Source organism: Carettochelys insculpta, chromosome 15 (assembly GCF_033958435.1).
Source record: "Carettochelys insculpta isolate YL-2023 chromosome 15, ASM3395843v1, whole genome shotgun sequence".
NCBI lineage: Eukaryota > Metazoa > Chordata > Testudines > Carettochelyidae > Carettochelys > Carettochelys insculpta.
Window position 1 is genome coordinate 17205882 of NC_134151.1, and position 18495 is coordinate 17224376.

The following is an 18495-nucleotide window of genomic DNA, read 5'->3' on the forward strand; positions in this document are numbered from 1 at the left end:
CTGAGACCCCCGAACCCCAGCTCTGGAGCCGCACGAGAGTCCTATAGGCAACCAGGACGGTCAGTAAATTTCGCCGCCCTTGGCAGAGTTATGAGCAAGAAGAGCCAATCACCGCCAAGCGCACGCTAGCTCCACCCCAACTTGCCCCTGTCACATGACAGGAGGCCCTGCTATGGAGCTTCTGATTGGTCCTGTGCATTGCTCCCTGTGATTGGCCTGCTCTCGGACACCCCCCCTCCTTCCCACGTGATGGGGGCGAGTCACGCGATTTCCGGGAACCCGTCAGGAAGAGACATAAACAAAACAAACCCCAAAGCAGCATGGAGGGTCGGGGCCGGAGTGGGACGGGAGGCGTTCTCTACTGACACACCCCTCTCCCCCGCTGGGACGGGGGGCCGCCAGGTGAGGGGAATGCTGCTGCACCCTCGGGCAGGGAAGGGCTGTGGGGTGGCGGCAGCTGCTCCTGGCAGGGTGGAGGCTGGAGAGGTGGTTGCACTAGTTACCCATGGCAGGACAAGGGCTGCAGTCAGTGGTGGGGAGGTTGGTGTGGTCCTTGCTGGGACCGGGGGGGAGCTGCAATTATTGTTCCTTTATGCTAGCAGAGGGTAAAGGAACTGCATCCCGAGTAAGTCAGGAGCGTTCCCCATACACCCAAGAAGGGATGGAGTTCTGAGGCCAGGACAACCACAAGGGGTGTGTCTGCCTCGGATTCCTTCTCCTGGATATGGAGAGGCGTGTGGGATGAGGGAGGTACCACACGGTAGGGGCGTGGAGAGCAGCAGACGCTTCCCCGTGCTCGTGTCCGGGCGGTTGCTGGTAGTAGGGTAGGGACGGTCTCGTGCTAGGCAGATATCTGAATTTCTCTGCTTCGGAGGTTTGTGGCCCGTTGGCAGGGTGATAGCACTGGTGTACTTTCTTGTGCCTGTGGTGTGTTTTGAAATAAAGGGCTGCAAATGAGCAGCATAAGGAATCGGAAGAGACTAAAGAAAGCAGTAGGAGAGGCAGGCGTGGGCACATGTCAGCTTCCATTCCACATTCCGTCGGTCGGGGTGGTGGAGGGGGGGAAGGTCTGTGCTGTGACTGTCATAGGGATTATTGCACGTTCGCTGCGGGGACTTCGTGGGTTCTGGAGGAATGGGTGAAGCGGTTGACTAGTCTTCAGTATATACGGGATAGGCTGAGCGGGTGAGGGGAGTGGGAAATAGGTGAGGGAAGCCCTGGAACTCCGCGTAACAAGTTTGGACTTGTGGAGCGGGGGATTACTGGGCTCATGGAGCAGTCACAGCTGGTTTCCAGGCTTGTCACAAGCCTATAATGGGGATCCGTCCTCGTTTCCCCCTCTGGAGGGGGATTTGTGGGGCGAGTCTAGCGGTCTAGGAGCCTCCTGCCCCTATCGTCCTCCGCCGGGAGAGAAGAGTAGCTGTGGGCACCCCAGCGGTCGGTGCCCGAACTGGACGGTGGGGTGGGCGAGACGAAGCGAAGTAGCTCTCCCCGATTCCTTTCCTTGGGATGTGGGGGCAGAGCACAGCCGGAGGAGCCTCTGAAAGTGATTTGTTTACATGTTGCCTCACACTAGCTTGAAAGAGCCGCTGGGCGGGTGAGTGGCGGCCGTTCGGACCAATGAGTGTGAGATATGGAGCTCCTTTGGCCAATCGGGTTGGGGAGGGGGTGGGGAGGGCTGTGTCGAAGCTTAGGCTGCACTCGGTGCTGGTTGGTGGGGCGGCCATGTTGGCTGGGAGGTGTGTTAGTGGGTCAGGAGGAGGGGGCGAGGCCCAGGCACCGGAGGCTGGCGGTGGGAAGCTCCCGTCAGAGCAGAGGAGGCAAGGCCTGAGGGACTTAGTTTCCAAACTAGTGGAACACCCTCTTTGCTGGTGTGAACTACCCCGCATGTTCCCAGACCAGCTTCCCTCATTGCCACCTGACCCAAGGCTGCCAGACTGACACAGTGTCTCGGCAGGACTTCTCATCACTGAAGCTGTGTCTAGATTGCTGAGCACTGTCAGCCAAAGATACACAAATTGTCAGGAGAGGTTTTTCCGGCATTTGGCCCATCCACATGGGGCCAAATGTGAAGGGGGGAAAAAGCCCTCTGTGGAGACATCGCTTCTTCCTCATGGAATAAGGGTTACGTCTACACTAGAGACCTTTGTCGAAACCCCTAGTTTTGTTGAAAAAACTTGAAGAGCATCCACACTAAAAATTTATTGACAGAAGATGGCATTTTTGTCCACAGGCTTTTGCTTCTCCCCCATGAGGCAGAATGCCTTTTGAGACAGAATCTTGGCAAAAAAAGCCATGTGGATGCTCCGGGAAGCCTTTCATCAACAGACATGGCTTTTCTGGGTCACCAGGCAGCCCTGTCCGCTATGCTTCTGGTTAGCGGTTCTGTTGAGAGAGGGCTGGGCAGATTGGCCACTCTCTGTTGACAGAGTGGATCGACAGAGCAATCCACTTTCATGTGTGGCCACAATCTGTCCAGAAGATTTGTTGGACGATATTTTCTGACAGAAACTGCTGTCAATAGATTGCTGTAATGTAGACATAGCAGATGTGTACAAGGATGTCGACAGAATGCTCCCACTGCCAGATCTGTTCCTAAAGATCTGCAGTCTGGACTAGGGTGACCATCCATCCCGTATTAGGCGAGATGGTCCCATATTTGGGACACCTATAAGGCATCCCTACTTATTTTTAAAAGGGATTCATTGTCCTGTATTTGGGCCACTCCCCCCCCCCCCCACTGATCTTTTCCTCCAGCAGGTATGCAAACTGGCACGAGTCACTTCCCCAAGCCTCAGGGAAGTAGGTGGAGTGTGGGCAGCTGCTGCATCCCTGCTGTTTCCCCAGGGCTCTCGGGGAGCACTGGTGGCTGCTGCTTTCCTGGGGAGCATCCGCAGCTGCTGCCTCCTTCCTGGCTGCCTGGGGCTTGGTGCAGCTGGGAGGAGCCTCTCCTTCCCCCACCCCATATCTCCCTGTCCCATATTTGGGACATAGCCTAAAAGTGTGTGTGTGTTTCAGGAACTGAGAGTAAAACACCATTTATTGTTAAAGAGACAGTTTCTCTAGAACTTGTTCTTTGAAGTTATGTTCTCTGTTCATTCTTAAACCCTCCCTTCTTTCCCTAGGAGTAGGACTGTTTTGGTCAATTTCACAGTCATAGGATTTTAAAAATAGTAACTTTTATGGTTTCAGCTACTTAAGTGGGAAGTTTCTCAGTGTAATAAGTGTAAGGATATTGACCCAAAAAAAGGAGCTGAGGTGTGGGGTGAGTGGTGCAAGATTATTTGGGAGGAGGTTTGCAATACTGCAACCCTTACTTTCTGCATTGTTGCTGGGATGCGGTGCTGCCTTCAGACCTGGTTATCTGGACAATGGCAGCTGCTGGCCAGGAATCTAGCTCTGATGGCAGAGCCACTGCAGAAGTAAGGATGGCGTGGTATGGCATTGTCATGTTTCCTTTTGGCTGCCTGCAAAGCTGAGCTCTCAGCCTCCTTCACACTCCAGGGGCCCCTCTTTGGATGCAGCAGTGCACAAGTAAGTGTAGCATAGTATATGTATTGCCATACTTCTGCACTGCTGCTGGTGAAGCACTGCATTTAGAGTCAGGCAGCCAGAAGAAGGGGTGCCAATACTGTGACCTTTGTCCCTGCCCCCCTATAGTAACCTTGAAACTCCCCTTTGGCTCAGGACCACAAATATGGGAAACGCTGTTGTTCCCTGTGAAATCTGTACAGTATAGGGCAAAAACACACAGACCAGGTTCCATGGTCCAGCACACGTTTTTCATGACCATGAATTTGGTATGGTGCTACCCTTTAGTCTTTTCATTTCTGGTTGGTTTGTTTGTTTTTATAAAAAGCACAATTATACCTTACTGATGCTCTTAAAAAAAAGGTTTGATCAAAAAGTCAGAAAATTTAAACAGTTCACTAATTATTCTGAAAATGTGAAGTTTAATCCAGCATTAATCTGAATTAACAATGAGAAGTCCTGTGGCACTTCACAGACTAACAGATATTTTGGAGCATAAGCTTTTGTGGGCAAAGACCTGATTTTTGTCAGATGCAATGAGTGCAATGTAGTGAAGATTCAAGCGGTCTAACTATACAGGCTCCCTTTCAGAGAAAATTAGTATATTTATCTTAATTCTGATTCTGAGATTTCCAGTCATCCTCCTGTTCTTTCATTATAAAAAAGGGAAAATGTTAACGTTCTATGAGCTCATTCCTTTAAGAAGTTTTGTGTTGATGGTCCCTGGTTCAGAGGCTCTTTCAAATCAGTGAGTCTCCAAATATGTAGACTTCTGCACCTACAACAACCCTCCTCTACTTCAGTGGGGCTTTCCAATGGCATCTGCTTGAAAGGAGCTCTTTGTATGATAAGGGTCTTTTTTTGGTGAACTCCTGAATTTATTCACCCCTTTGAATTCTGAGGCATGCCCTGATTTTTATCCCTGTGATTTGACAGTTCCTTAAGGCAATTGAAGTGTGTGACTAGGTGAGGCACGCTTTTTTTAAGAGGATTTTTTTTTGGCAGTTGACCAATAATTAGTATTTTGATATTATGACTAGAATTCATTTAGCTTTTATTCTGAACTAACCAATTAAAACAAATGTTTCACTTCTTTAAAACTCCACTACAGAGTTCGATACTTGAAGTATTTAACGGTATACACTGAAATATTAATTTCAGGATTGAGAGCAGTGGGCCTGATTTGTTCACAGTGTAAATCAGGAGTAACTCCTTGACGTCATACTGTTGCAAGACCAGTTTAAGTGTGCTCAGACTTGAGCCATGGTCTTTCATGCTGTAAGAGACTTGAATCAAAACAGAGTAATAAAAAGGTGTGTTGATATCTAGGCTGTGTGTGTCAGACATCTTGCTTCTAAGCACAGCTGAAGTATCCCTTGGGGTGTTGCTTAATTTTGCATTTACACATTTTTTGGAGTGTGTATACAGGAGTTTTTTGGGGGCATCTGGTGCATGTTCCTTGTGAGGGGCCTAGATAACAGTTTCTGTCCTTAGCGCTGAGATATTTTAAGTGAGGGGTATACCTAGTATGGTTGATGTTGAAGGAACGTGGATAATGATCACATGGCTGGTAAATATCATTGTTTGATGGTGTAGCTCCCAGAGTGAAAAATGAATTATAATTTTCAGCACTTTCTGAGTGCTATACAAACACTAGTTAACCTAAAGGAGATTGTTCTGTGTTTTGATAAGTGCATTATTGAGTGGTCTGAGGAGGCCATCTCTAATACACCATGCCACTTGACACTGCATCCCAGTCTTCCCAGCTACATAATGGGGAAAAAAAGTATGTAGATCAGTTGAATTGACTGCTTTCCCCGGATAATTGGACCAACAACTGTTGGCCATGTGTGCTACGTTCACAAGCGAGTGAACTGTATTGGGACGTGCTTACAGTTCACTTGCTTGTGAATGTAGCACACATGGCCAACAGTTGTTGGTCCAGTTATCTGGGGAAAGCGATCAATTCAACTGATCTATATATACTCCTTTCCCACAACTGATGCTGTGAACCTGTGGAGATATGGTATCGTCCTTGACTATGATGAAGACATCCCGGGTTTGAATCACGCTATAGACAACAGTTTACGTACGTCGTCTGAGTTTCAATAAGAACAAAACCGGTCATGTGCTAGCGTGGTTTCATTGGAACTGTATTCTAAAAAAAAAAAAATGTATTTATCTGTATCAGAGGGCTTCCTTGAAGCTTAAGCCTTGAAAGCCCTACAAGAGGTATTTATCTGAGGAACAGTAGAACCTCAGAGTTATGAACACCAGAGGTACAAACTGACCAGTCATTCACATCTCATTTGGAACTGGAAGTATGTAATCAGGCAGCATAGAGGGAAAAAATACAAAGAATGTATAGCACTGTGTTAAAAGTAAACTACTAAAAAAAAAGGGGGGGGGGAATGTAAAGAGATTTAATAAGATAAGGAAGCTGTAAAGTTTCATGGCTGTATTAATTTAATGTTCAGGTGTAATCTTCTGAAAGAGTAACAATAACGTATGCAGCATGCCAAACACTTCAGCGTTAGGAACAGCTGTCATTCCCAGGGTGTTTATAATTCTGATGTTTTACTAATTTTCTGATAGGGAATAATCAATATATAGAAAAATCCACCTAACCTGTAGGTGTTAGGGGATGATTAATTGAATGCATTGCCTTAGCCTTTGAAGTGCAGTCTGGGACATATCTCATTTTAATAAAAACATAAACACTTCTGATTTTGTTCACTTACATTTCCCACAGGATTTTGGATGGGGTGGCAAATTTATTTATATATTTATTAGTCGTTTGGCAATGGATAAATTGATTTTACTTGCACACTTCTTGGCTATCAAATATGTCAGTTCTAAGCATTTTGTGTTGAGACACAAGTTAATGTCAAAACTTTTACTGTTTCCATAAATATAACTCCATGATACAAGGACTTAGAATAGATTTACATTTCCCTTAACACTGGGGTTGTCTGAGTATTAAGGATTTCTCCTTTCTTTGTGCCCCTTGCGTCCTCCTCAAGGACTTTGCTCTACGCTCTGTACGCTCTACCGGCAGAAGGGTGGAAACAATTTAGGGTGACCGTCTATCCCATATGGGTGGGACGGTACCGTATTTGGGATGCCAAAAAAGCATCCTGACTTATTTTTTGAAAGGGACTAATTGTCCCGTATTTAGGCCCTTGGGGGCTGGCAGTGGGGCCAGGAACACCAAGGGCTGTCACTTCCCCAGGGCCAGAAGCACCCTCAGCTACTGCTTCCCCAGGGCTTGGTGCCGCCAGGAGGAGCCGCCCCTCCCCCCATATATCCTTGTCCCATATTTGGGACAGGGAGATACGGTCACCCTAAAACAATGAGTTCATATTCTATGTGTCTATAACATTGCTTATGCTAGGACACGCCTTCCAAAAGATAACTTATATAATTGCCTAGTTTTGTTTTCATTTTCTTATTATTCTGTTTCTAACAGTGAATTCCTATTTTAAAAAAAAGGTAGAGGAAACCAGTTTCATTATTACGTCTTGTGAAAGTAATTCTTTTCTAGTTTTACAGTAGTTTGGTAAAATCCATATAATTAAATCCTTTCACAGTTAAAACTGATTCCTGAAAGTATTAAAAGACCTTAAAATTAATTGAAAGCTGTTAATAACTTGCCTGAAAATAGTGTAACCTCTAGGACTTGAGTACAGATGAAACACAAAACACTGCTTCCCTGTTTCATTGGATGCTACAATCTCCTTAATGTGCTGTGATTTTTCCACTTGGTCTAGTGATGTTTTTTTGAATAAGATGTCCATGCAGCAGGTGTTCAGAAGAGACAAATGCTGCTCATACTAGAATTTAAAGATGAAAGTAGGGTCATTCTAGGACTAGGGATATGAATCAAGATCTCTGTGTACTGTGCCCGGTTTTTTCCACTGACTTACAGTGACCTTGAGCAAGCTGCTTAACTTCCCCGCAGTTCAAATTCACTGTCCTTTTAGAAGGTGAATAATGATGCTTACCTTGGGCTACTGTTTGAAATGTGTTGCTTCTAGCACATTTACTCAGCATTGATCAAGTCCTTCTTGCAATTAAGTTTTGAGGGGCTGGGAGGAAATGTAGATGCTTTATTTAAGTTGTATTTTTCAAAAACACTAGCTTTTTGAGGACAACTTTTATTTCAGGTTTCTTAAAGGGCTTGTTAAATATTTTGCATATGATTTTATTTTAGTACATTTTAAATGGGAATTCCATTAAATTTACTTTTACTTCATCCCTGTAAACTCTTATTATTCACTATGTTTTAACAAAAAAGGAAGGCCTATAGTCCATTTGGTTTCCAATAACTTTTTCTTCTAGTTTTCAAACCTGAAGCATTGGTTTAAGTGTGCCAAAACAGATCACTTCTCCAAATTTCTCTCTCTTTTATGTTTGGTTTTTTTAGCTGCAATCCCATTCCAGGCATATCCCATTTTCCTTGCACATCCAAACTCTCGCCTTGCTTTAAGCTGTATACTCAATGTAATGGTCCTAATTAGGAGGCGCTCTTAATCAAACAAACTCTCTGAAATATGTAGTACAGTAAACCCTCGATTTAACAGACCCTGATAAAATGGACTTTGGAAGTAACGGGCGCTGTCTGCCAGCTTCCCCTCTTCCCCCCCAGATAAGAGCCGGAGACTCTCCAGGGCCACTTCTAGGGCTGGAGGAGCTGCCAGAGCAGCTGGGGCCTCCAGGGCTGGAGGGGCCAATGCAGAGGCTGGGGCTGAGAGGGGCTGCAGTGGGACACAGGAGCTCTCCTTCCCCAGCCCCATGTGTGTGGCGCATGTCAGCCCCGGCCGCCACTGCCTGCAGTGGCACTGAGCAGCGGTCATGGTATCGGAGGCTGCCTCCCCCTGGCAGGCGGGGGATGGCCATACTCTACCTTTGCGCGGTGGCTCAGAGCCAGGGGCTGCAGGAGCCACAGCACTGAGAACTGCAGGAGGCGGTAGGAGCCAGGCTGGCATTCAGCTCCTCTCCTGATAGTTGAGAGAGGGAGATGGAGGTGTGAGGGAAAGAATGGGGCAAGAGGTGGGAAGGGAAGGGGGGGTGGGCAGAGGATAGGTGTGATTGATGGGCTGGGAAGGTCAGTGCATCATCATACAGTAAAACTATTTGGCTATAATGGACTTTCAGCATTAATGGACATCCCTTCCCCCCACTAGCCTGTTAAATTGCCGGTTTACTGCAGATTAGAAATTTGGATACAGAAGAGCAATCTTGCTGGGCAGAGAGGGCACAGAGCAACTGGAGCTGCTGGTTACTTCTGACAGAAACAAGCCTGGAAGCCATGTGATCCTAAGGCCTACTAGTTTAAAATGAAGAATGAAATAATTGGATAGCAAAGCAGTTGAGGAGGGGGTAACATTTTCAGAAAATTGGAGGAGAGCTGGGATGTAGTACCTTGAGCAGTTGCTTGCTTTTCAGGATGGGAGGAACTGTCAAAAGGCCCAGTGGCTCAGGGGGCAGTGCTGCTATTCTATCAGGAGCCTAGTGTTGGACAAGGTGAGGGAAATGTGCCTCTGGTTAGGGTGCAAGTATAAATATACAGGTTTGGCAGGGGGAAGTTTCAACATGTGTTTATAGGGTCGTGGATGTTAAGGCAAGGTGGGACTGTCATGATCATCTGTTGTTGGGGGAGGGAATGTCTTACCCATGCCTCAAAAGAGAAAAAAACTGATCTTGAGGGGATTGGGTAGAGAAATAGGAATGCAACATAAAATACAAAGGATGCAGTATGGAATAGAATTTACAATAGGGAGAGAAAGCAGGGGTGGGAAAACCACATTTAAAACAAGGATGCAAAGGTATGTTGTTCATAATAGAAAACAAAGTGAAATAAACCCAGGAAGTGGAAAGAAGTGACACAAAAAGACAGGAGACAAACCTAAAATGAAATTAAATAGTGATAAATTCAATGTATTCAGGAAGAAACAGTCAGTTGCACACACACAAAAGGGAAAACTGTCTGGGAAGGAGTACTTCAGAAAGGAATCTAGGGGTCATAGTGGACCACAAGCTAAATATGATTCAACAGCATAACGCTGTTTAAAAAGAAAGCAACATTATTCTGGAATGCATTAGAAGGAATATTGTAAGTAGGACATGAAAAGTAATTCTTCCATTCTATTCCATGCTGATTAGGTTTGAGCTGTAGTGTTGTGCCCAGTTCTGGGCACCACACTTCAGTACAGATGTGGACAAATTGGGAAAAAGTTCAGAGAAGAGCAACAAAAATGATAAAAGGAAATGGGTTTGTTTAGTCTGGAAAAGAGAAGACAGAGGGTAGATAGCTATCAAGTATATAAAAGGTTGTTACAAGGAGGAGGGAAAGAAATTACTCTCTGTGACCTATGATGATAGGACAAGAAGCAATAGGCTTAGGTTACGCAAGGGAAGTTTAAGGTGGTTAACCACTGGAATAAATTGCATAGGGAGGTTATGGAATCTCCATCACTGGAGATTTTTAAGAGCAAGTTAGACAAACCCTGTCAGGGATGGTGAAAGATGGTGCTTGGTCCTGCCATGAGTGCAGGGGGCTAGAGCTGATAACCTTTTGAGATTCATTTCCGTTCTATGATTTTATGAAACGTAATTGTTTAAAAATAATAAAGATAATTGTTAATGCTACAGCTAAGTACGGTACATGGGCCGTACTTAAATTCCATGGGCATAATTTTGGGGGAATGTGACATCTGGCATTCTTCACCTATGCTAGTACAGTTAGCCCTACTAACAGGGGTTTGGAGAAACTTTCAAGCCATATTTCTTCATCTTCCAAATAATGTACACACATTAATATCAATAAAATATTGATTGCACATGAGAAGTCATGAAAATGTTTTGTCCTCCTGGTATTAAAAATTGATCTTTCACATATTTATAGGAGCCAAAACACTCTTCTTGATAGTGAAAATGTAACTGTTTATGTAATGCACTTCAGCTCTGTAAAGAAGTGCTTCACTGCTGTGATAATAGGCATTGTACAAGACATCCTCAAAAGATATTTTCAGACTATACAAAATGTGAATCTAAAATCACAAACATGAAATAGCAAACTTGCTTATAACTAAAGTACAAAAATTTCTATTTGCCAGTTGAGGTGCACTATATATTGTAAAGACATTCGGCTAGATTCTCTTGCAGTTGTTCACAAGTTTCTCTCCTTCTCTCTGGGGTTTCTTTGTAAGTGAATTTAATAGTGATGAAAGATGACGAATTTACACCTTGGGAGAATAAAATATGCCACAGGGGTCGTGTCTACACTAGCCCAAATCTTCGAAATGGCCATTTGGAAGATTACTAATGAGTCACTGAAATGCATATTCAGTGCCTCATTAGCATGCCGCCGGCTGCAGCTCTTCAAAATTGCAGCTTTTCGCTGCCACGCGGCTTGTCCACGCAGGGATCCTTTTCGAAAGGACCCTGCCAACTTTGAAATCCCCTTTTTCCTAGCAGTGGATAGGAATAAGGGGATTTTGAAGTTGGCGGGGTCCTTTCAAAAAGGACCCCCATCTGGAAGAGCCATGCAGCAGCGAAAAACTGCGATTACAAAGAGCTGTGGCCAGCAGCATGCTAATGAGGCTCTGAATATGCATTTCAGCACCTCATTAGTAATCTCTGAAATGGCTATTTGCATGGCTATTTCGAAGATTTGGGCTAGTGTAGACGTAGCCAGGAAGTGGCAATGCAAGCTCCCATGCACTGCCACCTCAGTTTAACAATCCTGACATGCAGGGTCAATCTTAAAAGTTGTCTCTAAATTTCATTTAACATATTTGTTAAGATCACCAGCAAGATAATCAGGAAAGTGTATCTTCTAGGAACGGAGTTTTAGGTTTATAGTTCATTTCACAAACTCCACTGAACAGTAGTTGGTTGGCTATAACTTTATGATCACAAATCACCTGAGGCATCACCTGATTTAGAGGTGACAGTGTGTATCTTGTTAACAGTGCCCGGTATCCTTTAATGTTTAAGTGATTAATGGGGTTCTCTTAAAGGGCAAGTTCTCTCATACAACTTTGTCAGTATACTGATCTTCCATGCTGAAACCTGATCTGTACTACCCCTCAAGTCTGGTCTAGTGTGTCTTAAGCACAGACTGTTTATAATGAATGAAGTGTAGAGTAGTTTTATGTGGATAAATGGGTCCTTTAAGATCTACAAACTCATTTTCTTTTGCAACCAATTCAGATTTTAAACCCATGTTAAATGCATGATTGCCAATTGGAGTATTAATTGGCAATCTACCATTCCCAGAAAATATTAAATAAGGGTGATTATTTCTTGTGTTTTATCATGAAGATATTGAAAAATCCAGGGAGTTTATGTATGGAAAAGAATATTTTATACTGTAGAATAAGAATCTTTTAAGTGGCTTGTGTCCCTCACTGTCTTTTGCCACCTAATGGTCTTGTGTTTCCCAATAGTTTGGAAGACCTGAGGTTCCCCATGCAGCATGAACATTAGCATGTATCCAAGTATGATTGAAATACAATTGTGGAAGTGTTCTGATGAGATTTGATACCAAGAAAAAACGAGAACTATGAAAGAGGATGATTATTTGAATAAATTTTGCCTAGTCAAGCAGGGGAACAAAACACTTGAAAATACGGCACTATAAGTTTGTTGGAGACCAACAACTACCATACCTAAACTTATGAGAGTTTGATATGTTCCTTAATAATGTTTATAGCACTTGCAGATGCTGGAGATTTAGAAGCCGAGAGGCTTGTGAGAAGTGTTAAATCATTACTGAACCCACTGACGTAAGGTTTGGACAAAATTCTGCCTGGACTTTATACCTTGTGTATTAAAGGCACTGGGATTGCCTGGATTGTAAAAAGACATAATTTTGACTTGCAGCTTCAGACATTCTAGATGCCATAATTTAAATGCTGACACATAAAGTTTACAAAAGATAAATTGAACATTCAGAATTGAAGAGAGACTGTAATGTGAAGATTGGTATTGAAAGATGAGATCCATTTCCTTAACCCTGCCCTTTTCATTCACCACCCAGATGTAGGTATAAAAACGAAGGCTCCAAAATTAGTTTCTATACGTTAAGTTGAAGTGCAAGGTTTTCCTCCTGGAATAAGCTGATAAGCAAATGTATTTTGCAACGTAACATGAGATTTCACAGCATAGAGCAAGTTAGTTCTATAGATGTCTCTCTGTGTAGTTTTCAGTTCACTGAGACAGACAAGAGCTGCACACTTGGGGCCTTGAGGCAGTCTGCCAGAAACTTTAAACGTCAATTGACACAAAAACAAAAAAGGAATATGAGGACAGAAAATGTTTTAATTCAGAAAGGACTAGTTCTTGTTTGAGGTGCAGGTCCTAAAAGGGCTGGCTTCTTTGGGAGCATTTGCATTATCTTGCTGAGGACCTGTCTTGCCTAGAGTAAAACTTGAGCTATATGAAACTTTTTGAGTTTTTCTTTTTATTATATTTAGGACTCTCTTTTTTAAAAAAAAAACAACAAACTTTATTTTGCTGTGGCACAAGTTTGTTTGCCTTCTGTTTCGCTTATTTCATATGTAAATTACTTTTACAAAATGCTAAATTTAATACGCAAAACATCAGATTATTTTAAAGGAAAAGGATAATTTACCTTCCTATGTTGGTTCATTTATAAAGGGGTTCTTTTCACCTGTCATGTTTATCCTGCAGTAGGAATACATTCCTAATGCTAGTTCTACATTTAAAATACGAATAAATGTAAATAATCAGAGCAAGTGTCTTCACTTTGAAAACTGTTTGCAAAATAAAAAAATTACATTAATATAAATGGAAATATGTTTCACTGATATTCCTGTACCATTGTTTCGCAACTACTAGTTAGAATTTCAGATGAATGCTCGCAACACAGCTGCTGTCTGCCTTATCGAGACAGTACACATCATTCCTTTAAGAGACTTCAATGGTTTTGGGAGTGTCAGAAGGAAGGCCAATAAATATTTGGCCAAACTTAATCCCTGGCATAACTTCCTTTCTCAGCAATATTACACCAGGAATGCTTATGGCTAGTTAATTGATGTATACATTTGTTTCTCCTACACTGACCATTAATTACCTTTTGAGCTTTTTGTTATGTTCTTACCAAATACTTTGCCTTTTCATACCCTTGCTTCCTGGATTCCTTATTTAAACAGGCATTTGAACTATACAAGAAACTACAGAAGATTCTGAGTCAAGGAAATTACTATTGAATAAATTGGATCAAATTCAACCTACGTTGAGGCACAAGTCAGTGGAAGAGTAACAAAACTGACCCAAACTTTAAGTTCCAATAGTGACATTCCCCTTTTTAGTAGTGTGTGTGCCTACTGTACTTCCTTGTTCCACTAGATGTTTTTGCATGAGAAATTGATTAAATCATAAGTGGAAGTGGATGGGCTGAACTTGGGGTGCGGTGGGGGGGAAAGGATGGGGAAAACTCTAAAACAGGTATGCCCCTGAGATCCACGTTAGAAAAAATGACTGACTGATGGTTACCTGATCTCATTCGAGATTTTATTGACTTTTTGTGATATTAAATGTGTGAAGACTGTGTTTGTATGACCTAGAAGTGTGCTGGGCACTTTGGAGACACGTGAAAAGACAGCTCTGTGCTGAAGAGCTCACAATGTAGAAGGCATATAAATACAGTTAGGAAAAAGGTGATGGAAAGTACAGGTTGAACCTCTCTAATCCATAATTCTCTCATCCAGCAACGTCCATAATCTGCCATGATTTTAGTTAGCTGCATGACCATTTATCATGGCTGTGGCCAACTTTCCCATGGTCCCATAAAGTTTGTTTATAGCCACCAGGCCTGGCTTTCACGGTTCTGTGTTTATTTAGCTGTTATTTATCCCTAAATATCTTCTGAGAGCCCAGCAATCAGTGGAAATGTTATTAATGTGCTAGACAATATTGACCTCCTGTGATTCAGCAAATTCTTTTGTCCAGCGCTGGTCAGGTACCAGGGGTGCAGATTAGAGAGGTTAACGCTAGTCTAAACTGGAAGTGAAACTTTCGTACTACTTGTTTGTTCTATGTTTTTTCTAGCTTGATCCTTTTAAACTAGGATGGGGGAACAGAGAACTAATTCTTATGATATGCTCCAGCGTGAGGTCTATTCAGTTTTGGGGGGTATTTTTTTTGTTTTTGATACCTTAGCAACAATCATATTGAGGTACTAACTTTTTTTTTCTCTTTGTGGCGCTTTATCATGTAGTAACTTTGGGGGTTTGGTCTGTTCTTTTCACACAGAAGTCTGCAAGAGAGAAAAGTTCCATTTGTGAACTGCAGTTATTTCAGGGAGAACCTCTATCATTTTCAGTGCATGAATCATATGCTGCCCACTGACACTGAAGTAAAGCTGGAAAGGAATCCAAAAGTAAAGAAAACAAGAAGTTTGGAATTGGATTTTGGGGATCTGGGCGTGGAAATGCCTCAGGTAAGCCTGATGTTTGTGTTATGGTGGATTTATTTATGTAAGGTGTTCTCTCACTCACACTCACACACAGCTTAATTTTTAAAGTAGAGTAGATCTCTGGCTTACACGGAGGTTGTGTTCCTGCACAACCCCACGTAAGTCAAATTTTGCGATACTCGGGGGAGCCAGGAAACTGGCCAACACAACAGCACCGGTCAGTTTTCCCTCTTCGGTGAGAGACAAGCAGCTGGAGCTTGGAGCTGCTGCGCTGTTCAGTTTCCCTGCTCCTGTCAGTGGCAGTAGCCTGACAGGAGAGAGGAGGCTGCTGCCCCTGACAGGAGCAGGGAAACTGGTTTTGTCAGGGATAGTGAGGGTCAGGCTGCCACTCCTGATAGGAGCAGTTTCCCTGTTCCTGTCAGTGGTGGCAGCCACTCCTGCGAATAGCAAGGAGCTGGCTCCTGGCTGCCCGCCACTCCCAGGAGTCGGAAAGCTGACCAGTGCTGCTGCACTGGTTGCTTTCCTGACTCCCTTGAGTGGCAGGCAGCCCAGAGACAGGCGCCAGCTCCCCACCACTGAGTCACGTTAACCTGAGATTTGCTCACCTTGAGTGCGTGTATCTCGGGGTTCTACTCTATAGTTAAATTAGAAAATTCTTTTGAGCTAACAAGGGAACCTTCAGAAAAAGAACACAAATTACAACAAGTAAAATGCCTTTCCTGATCTGGTAAGTTGAAGCCAAGACACTGGGTAGAGTCAAAACTCCCCTTCTGCGGGTTTGACTTTATTTAATAATAAAGTAATCAACAATGAACAAGCAGAACTAAAGCTCAAGTCTTTTCCTCCAGTTTGACTGCTCTTAAGAGTTGTTCACTTCTGGGTCCTTAACCCATACCCTAGGAACTCCTTTCTAGAGGGCTGCTTTTACCTCTATTGTGTCTGTGGGCATCTGAGCCACCTTCTGAGTGAGTCAGTGAAACATACTTGTCACCTTCCAACAAGCTCATCACCTACTTGCAAGGTGGGGTTTTAGGCAAACACCACCAAATTATGATTTGCTAGTAACACAATTCGGAAACCCCTTTTCCAGTTGATTTCAGTTTTTATAGAAGTAGTTTTGACATCTACCAGTCTGAGTCCAGTGTGACTTTTTTTTGCAGATTTTAAAGAGAGAGCAAAAATAAGGCTCATAATATTTGCAGCCAAAACTGCCATTGCTTCATAACATTGTTTATTTCTAAACTAGCTGTTTTTGACAGAGCATTACCATGCCCCAAGCTTCTGTGCATGTGTGTGCATGCTCACACAAAACAAAATAGGGAGAGAGAATTAATATGGTTCTCTGACAGTCTTGTATCCCACTGTGACATCTCACTGAAAACTACACTGCTGTATTACATGCTTATCCTTGCTGCCAAAATTTCTATAGAAGTGCCTTAGAATTTCTGAGGCCGGAGTGGTTGCTGAACTGTGCTATGTCTGGTCATGTGGTCCCTATCATAAAACAGGATTCAGCAAAGTTGTCTGTCTGATGACAGCAGAGTAGGTGCCTGGAACAGCCATTTATTACTGCAGTGATTCACGTACCAGCCAGCTCTAGGTGAGGTTGACTTGCAGTAATGTAACCCTGCTTCCATCCAACTCCCAAGACCAATGAATGATGTCTCTTGATGACAGGCAGAAAGCAGTAAACCATGAGTGCAAATTAAGGACAAAAAGCAAAAGTAGTTTTCCACTTGCTATTTTTGTGGTCAGTAATCTTAACCTAACTGCAAAATGTTTCTATGTAAAATTACACCTAGTCCCCCAGAAGTTGTCCCATTACAAACTAATTGCATAAATTGATAAAATCATCAATCTCTACCCAGGATTGAAGTAATTTAGATGTATTTAGAGATTCCAGGATTGGAATAATAAGGAATTGAGGCAAGGCAAGATGCAGGCCCACTGGTGAAGCAGTGGATGGAAAAAGGTAGGTAGTGCTCACCGACAAGGGTATTGACTACAGTTAGGGATATCAGTCTGTCACTTCTACAAGCACTAAAACATCATTAAGATCCCCAGACTACTAAGAATTTCAAATCAACAACCTAATGGAATAAATGAGCAACTGTCTAGCACAGGGGTCTGAAACCAAAGAGCGAAAAGAGCCATTTTTTCAAATTCAGTTACAAAATCAATACGTCAAGAGCCGCAATGCATGTGAATGAGACAGTCTTTAATAAATAACATCAAACTGTACTCTTTGTCACCCCTGTTTTCAAGAACAGTGCACACAATGATCCCCATCTCCAGGCTTTAACCCCCATCCTGCAAACAGGCTCCCCTATTCCCAGGATTAACCCCTCTCAACCCCAAACCCACCTCCCCATCCCCAGGATTAACTCTCATCAGCACACACAACTCCTCCACGGCAGCTGCTGCCTCCTCCACCTTCTCAGCAGGCTGTGCAGCTCCCACAGGGGCAGACTTAGCTTCCCCGCCCCCTAGCTCTCCTGCTCACTTTCCCCACATGCAGCGTGGGCAGCTCCCTGCTTTGCTAGCTTTCTCTTCTGGGGCTCCCTCACACAGCTCACTTGCTCAATGGCTCTGGAGGCTGCCACTGCTTAAGCAAAAAAACTAAATTCAACTGGTTTAACAGCAGGCAACTTAATTTTTTTTTTTAAGTGGCAGCAGCCTCCAGCACTGCAAGAGGAGTCAGCAGCAGCACTTGGACCCACATGTGGCTCCTTAAAGAGCCACAGACGGCCAACCCCTGGTCTAGTAGGTGGAGGGTAGAAACAAATTGTATTGTCCCATGTGGGGAAAAAGGTGGGGGGGTGTTAACTGGTCATTTGCTAATTTGTTTACGTAAAATTCTTCCAAATGCACGTATAGAATAAGTTCAGAGCTCAATACGAAGTCTTGGCATAATCTTAATTGTAATTTTTTATTTAAAAAATTAGTGTTCTCTTTCGGAAGCATTGAGTCTCTCTCTTGTTTTTTGAGGTAAATTGGTGTATGGATGTGTATATATTTATAAAATTTTGTAGCTTGTTTTAACAGAAACAATTTTGTTGTAGCCTAGTGTGAGTGGAATGGACCCTCCTTTTGGAGATGCCTTTCGGAGCCACACGTTTTCAGAACAGACGCTGATGAGCACAGATCTCTTGGCAAACAGTTCAGATCCAGACTTCATGTATGAACTGGTAAGTTACTTTTGTTTTTCCCTTTTGTGTAGCAGCTTCCTTTCCCTTTGTAAAAGAGGGGCTGGTCTCTAGGGAGCTGTTCATTGAAGGCCACCTGTCTGATTATTCACTACTACTTAATCCCCAATCACCACGATATTACCTGAGATTTGTCACTTACAGGAAGCTGCTAAAGCTAACCATCAGCAGAGGCTTTGGTATGTCTTATGTTCAGGAACCTCAGATAAATCAGATAGGTGTATCACTACTAGGGGATGTCACGTGCAGTCTCAGGCAGAACAGTCTTTTCTAGGAATGACATTACATTCCCCTAGTTGGGGATGAGACATA

The 18495-nt window shown here is 43.4% G+C and overlaps 1 protein-coding gene across 1 annotated transcript in view; it reads left to right on the top strand.

Annotated features, from left to right (window-relative positions):
- Positions 1–321: 321 nt before the first annotated feature.
- CREBRF (CREB3 regulatory factor) overlaps positions 322–18495 on the top strand; it is a 33296-nt gene continuing 15122 nt past the window's right edge. The window contains exons 1-3 of the mRNA XM_075009991.1: positions 322–402; positions 14815–15001; positions 18040–18165. Of these exons, the coding sequence (XP_074866092.1) occupies positions 14888–15001; positions 18040–18165 (240 nt within the window). The 5' untranslated portion in view covers positions 322–402; positions 14815–14887. The remainder of the gene's footprint in view (positions 403–14814; positions 15002–18039; positions 18166–18495) is intronic.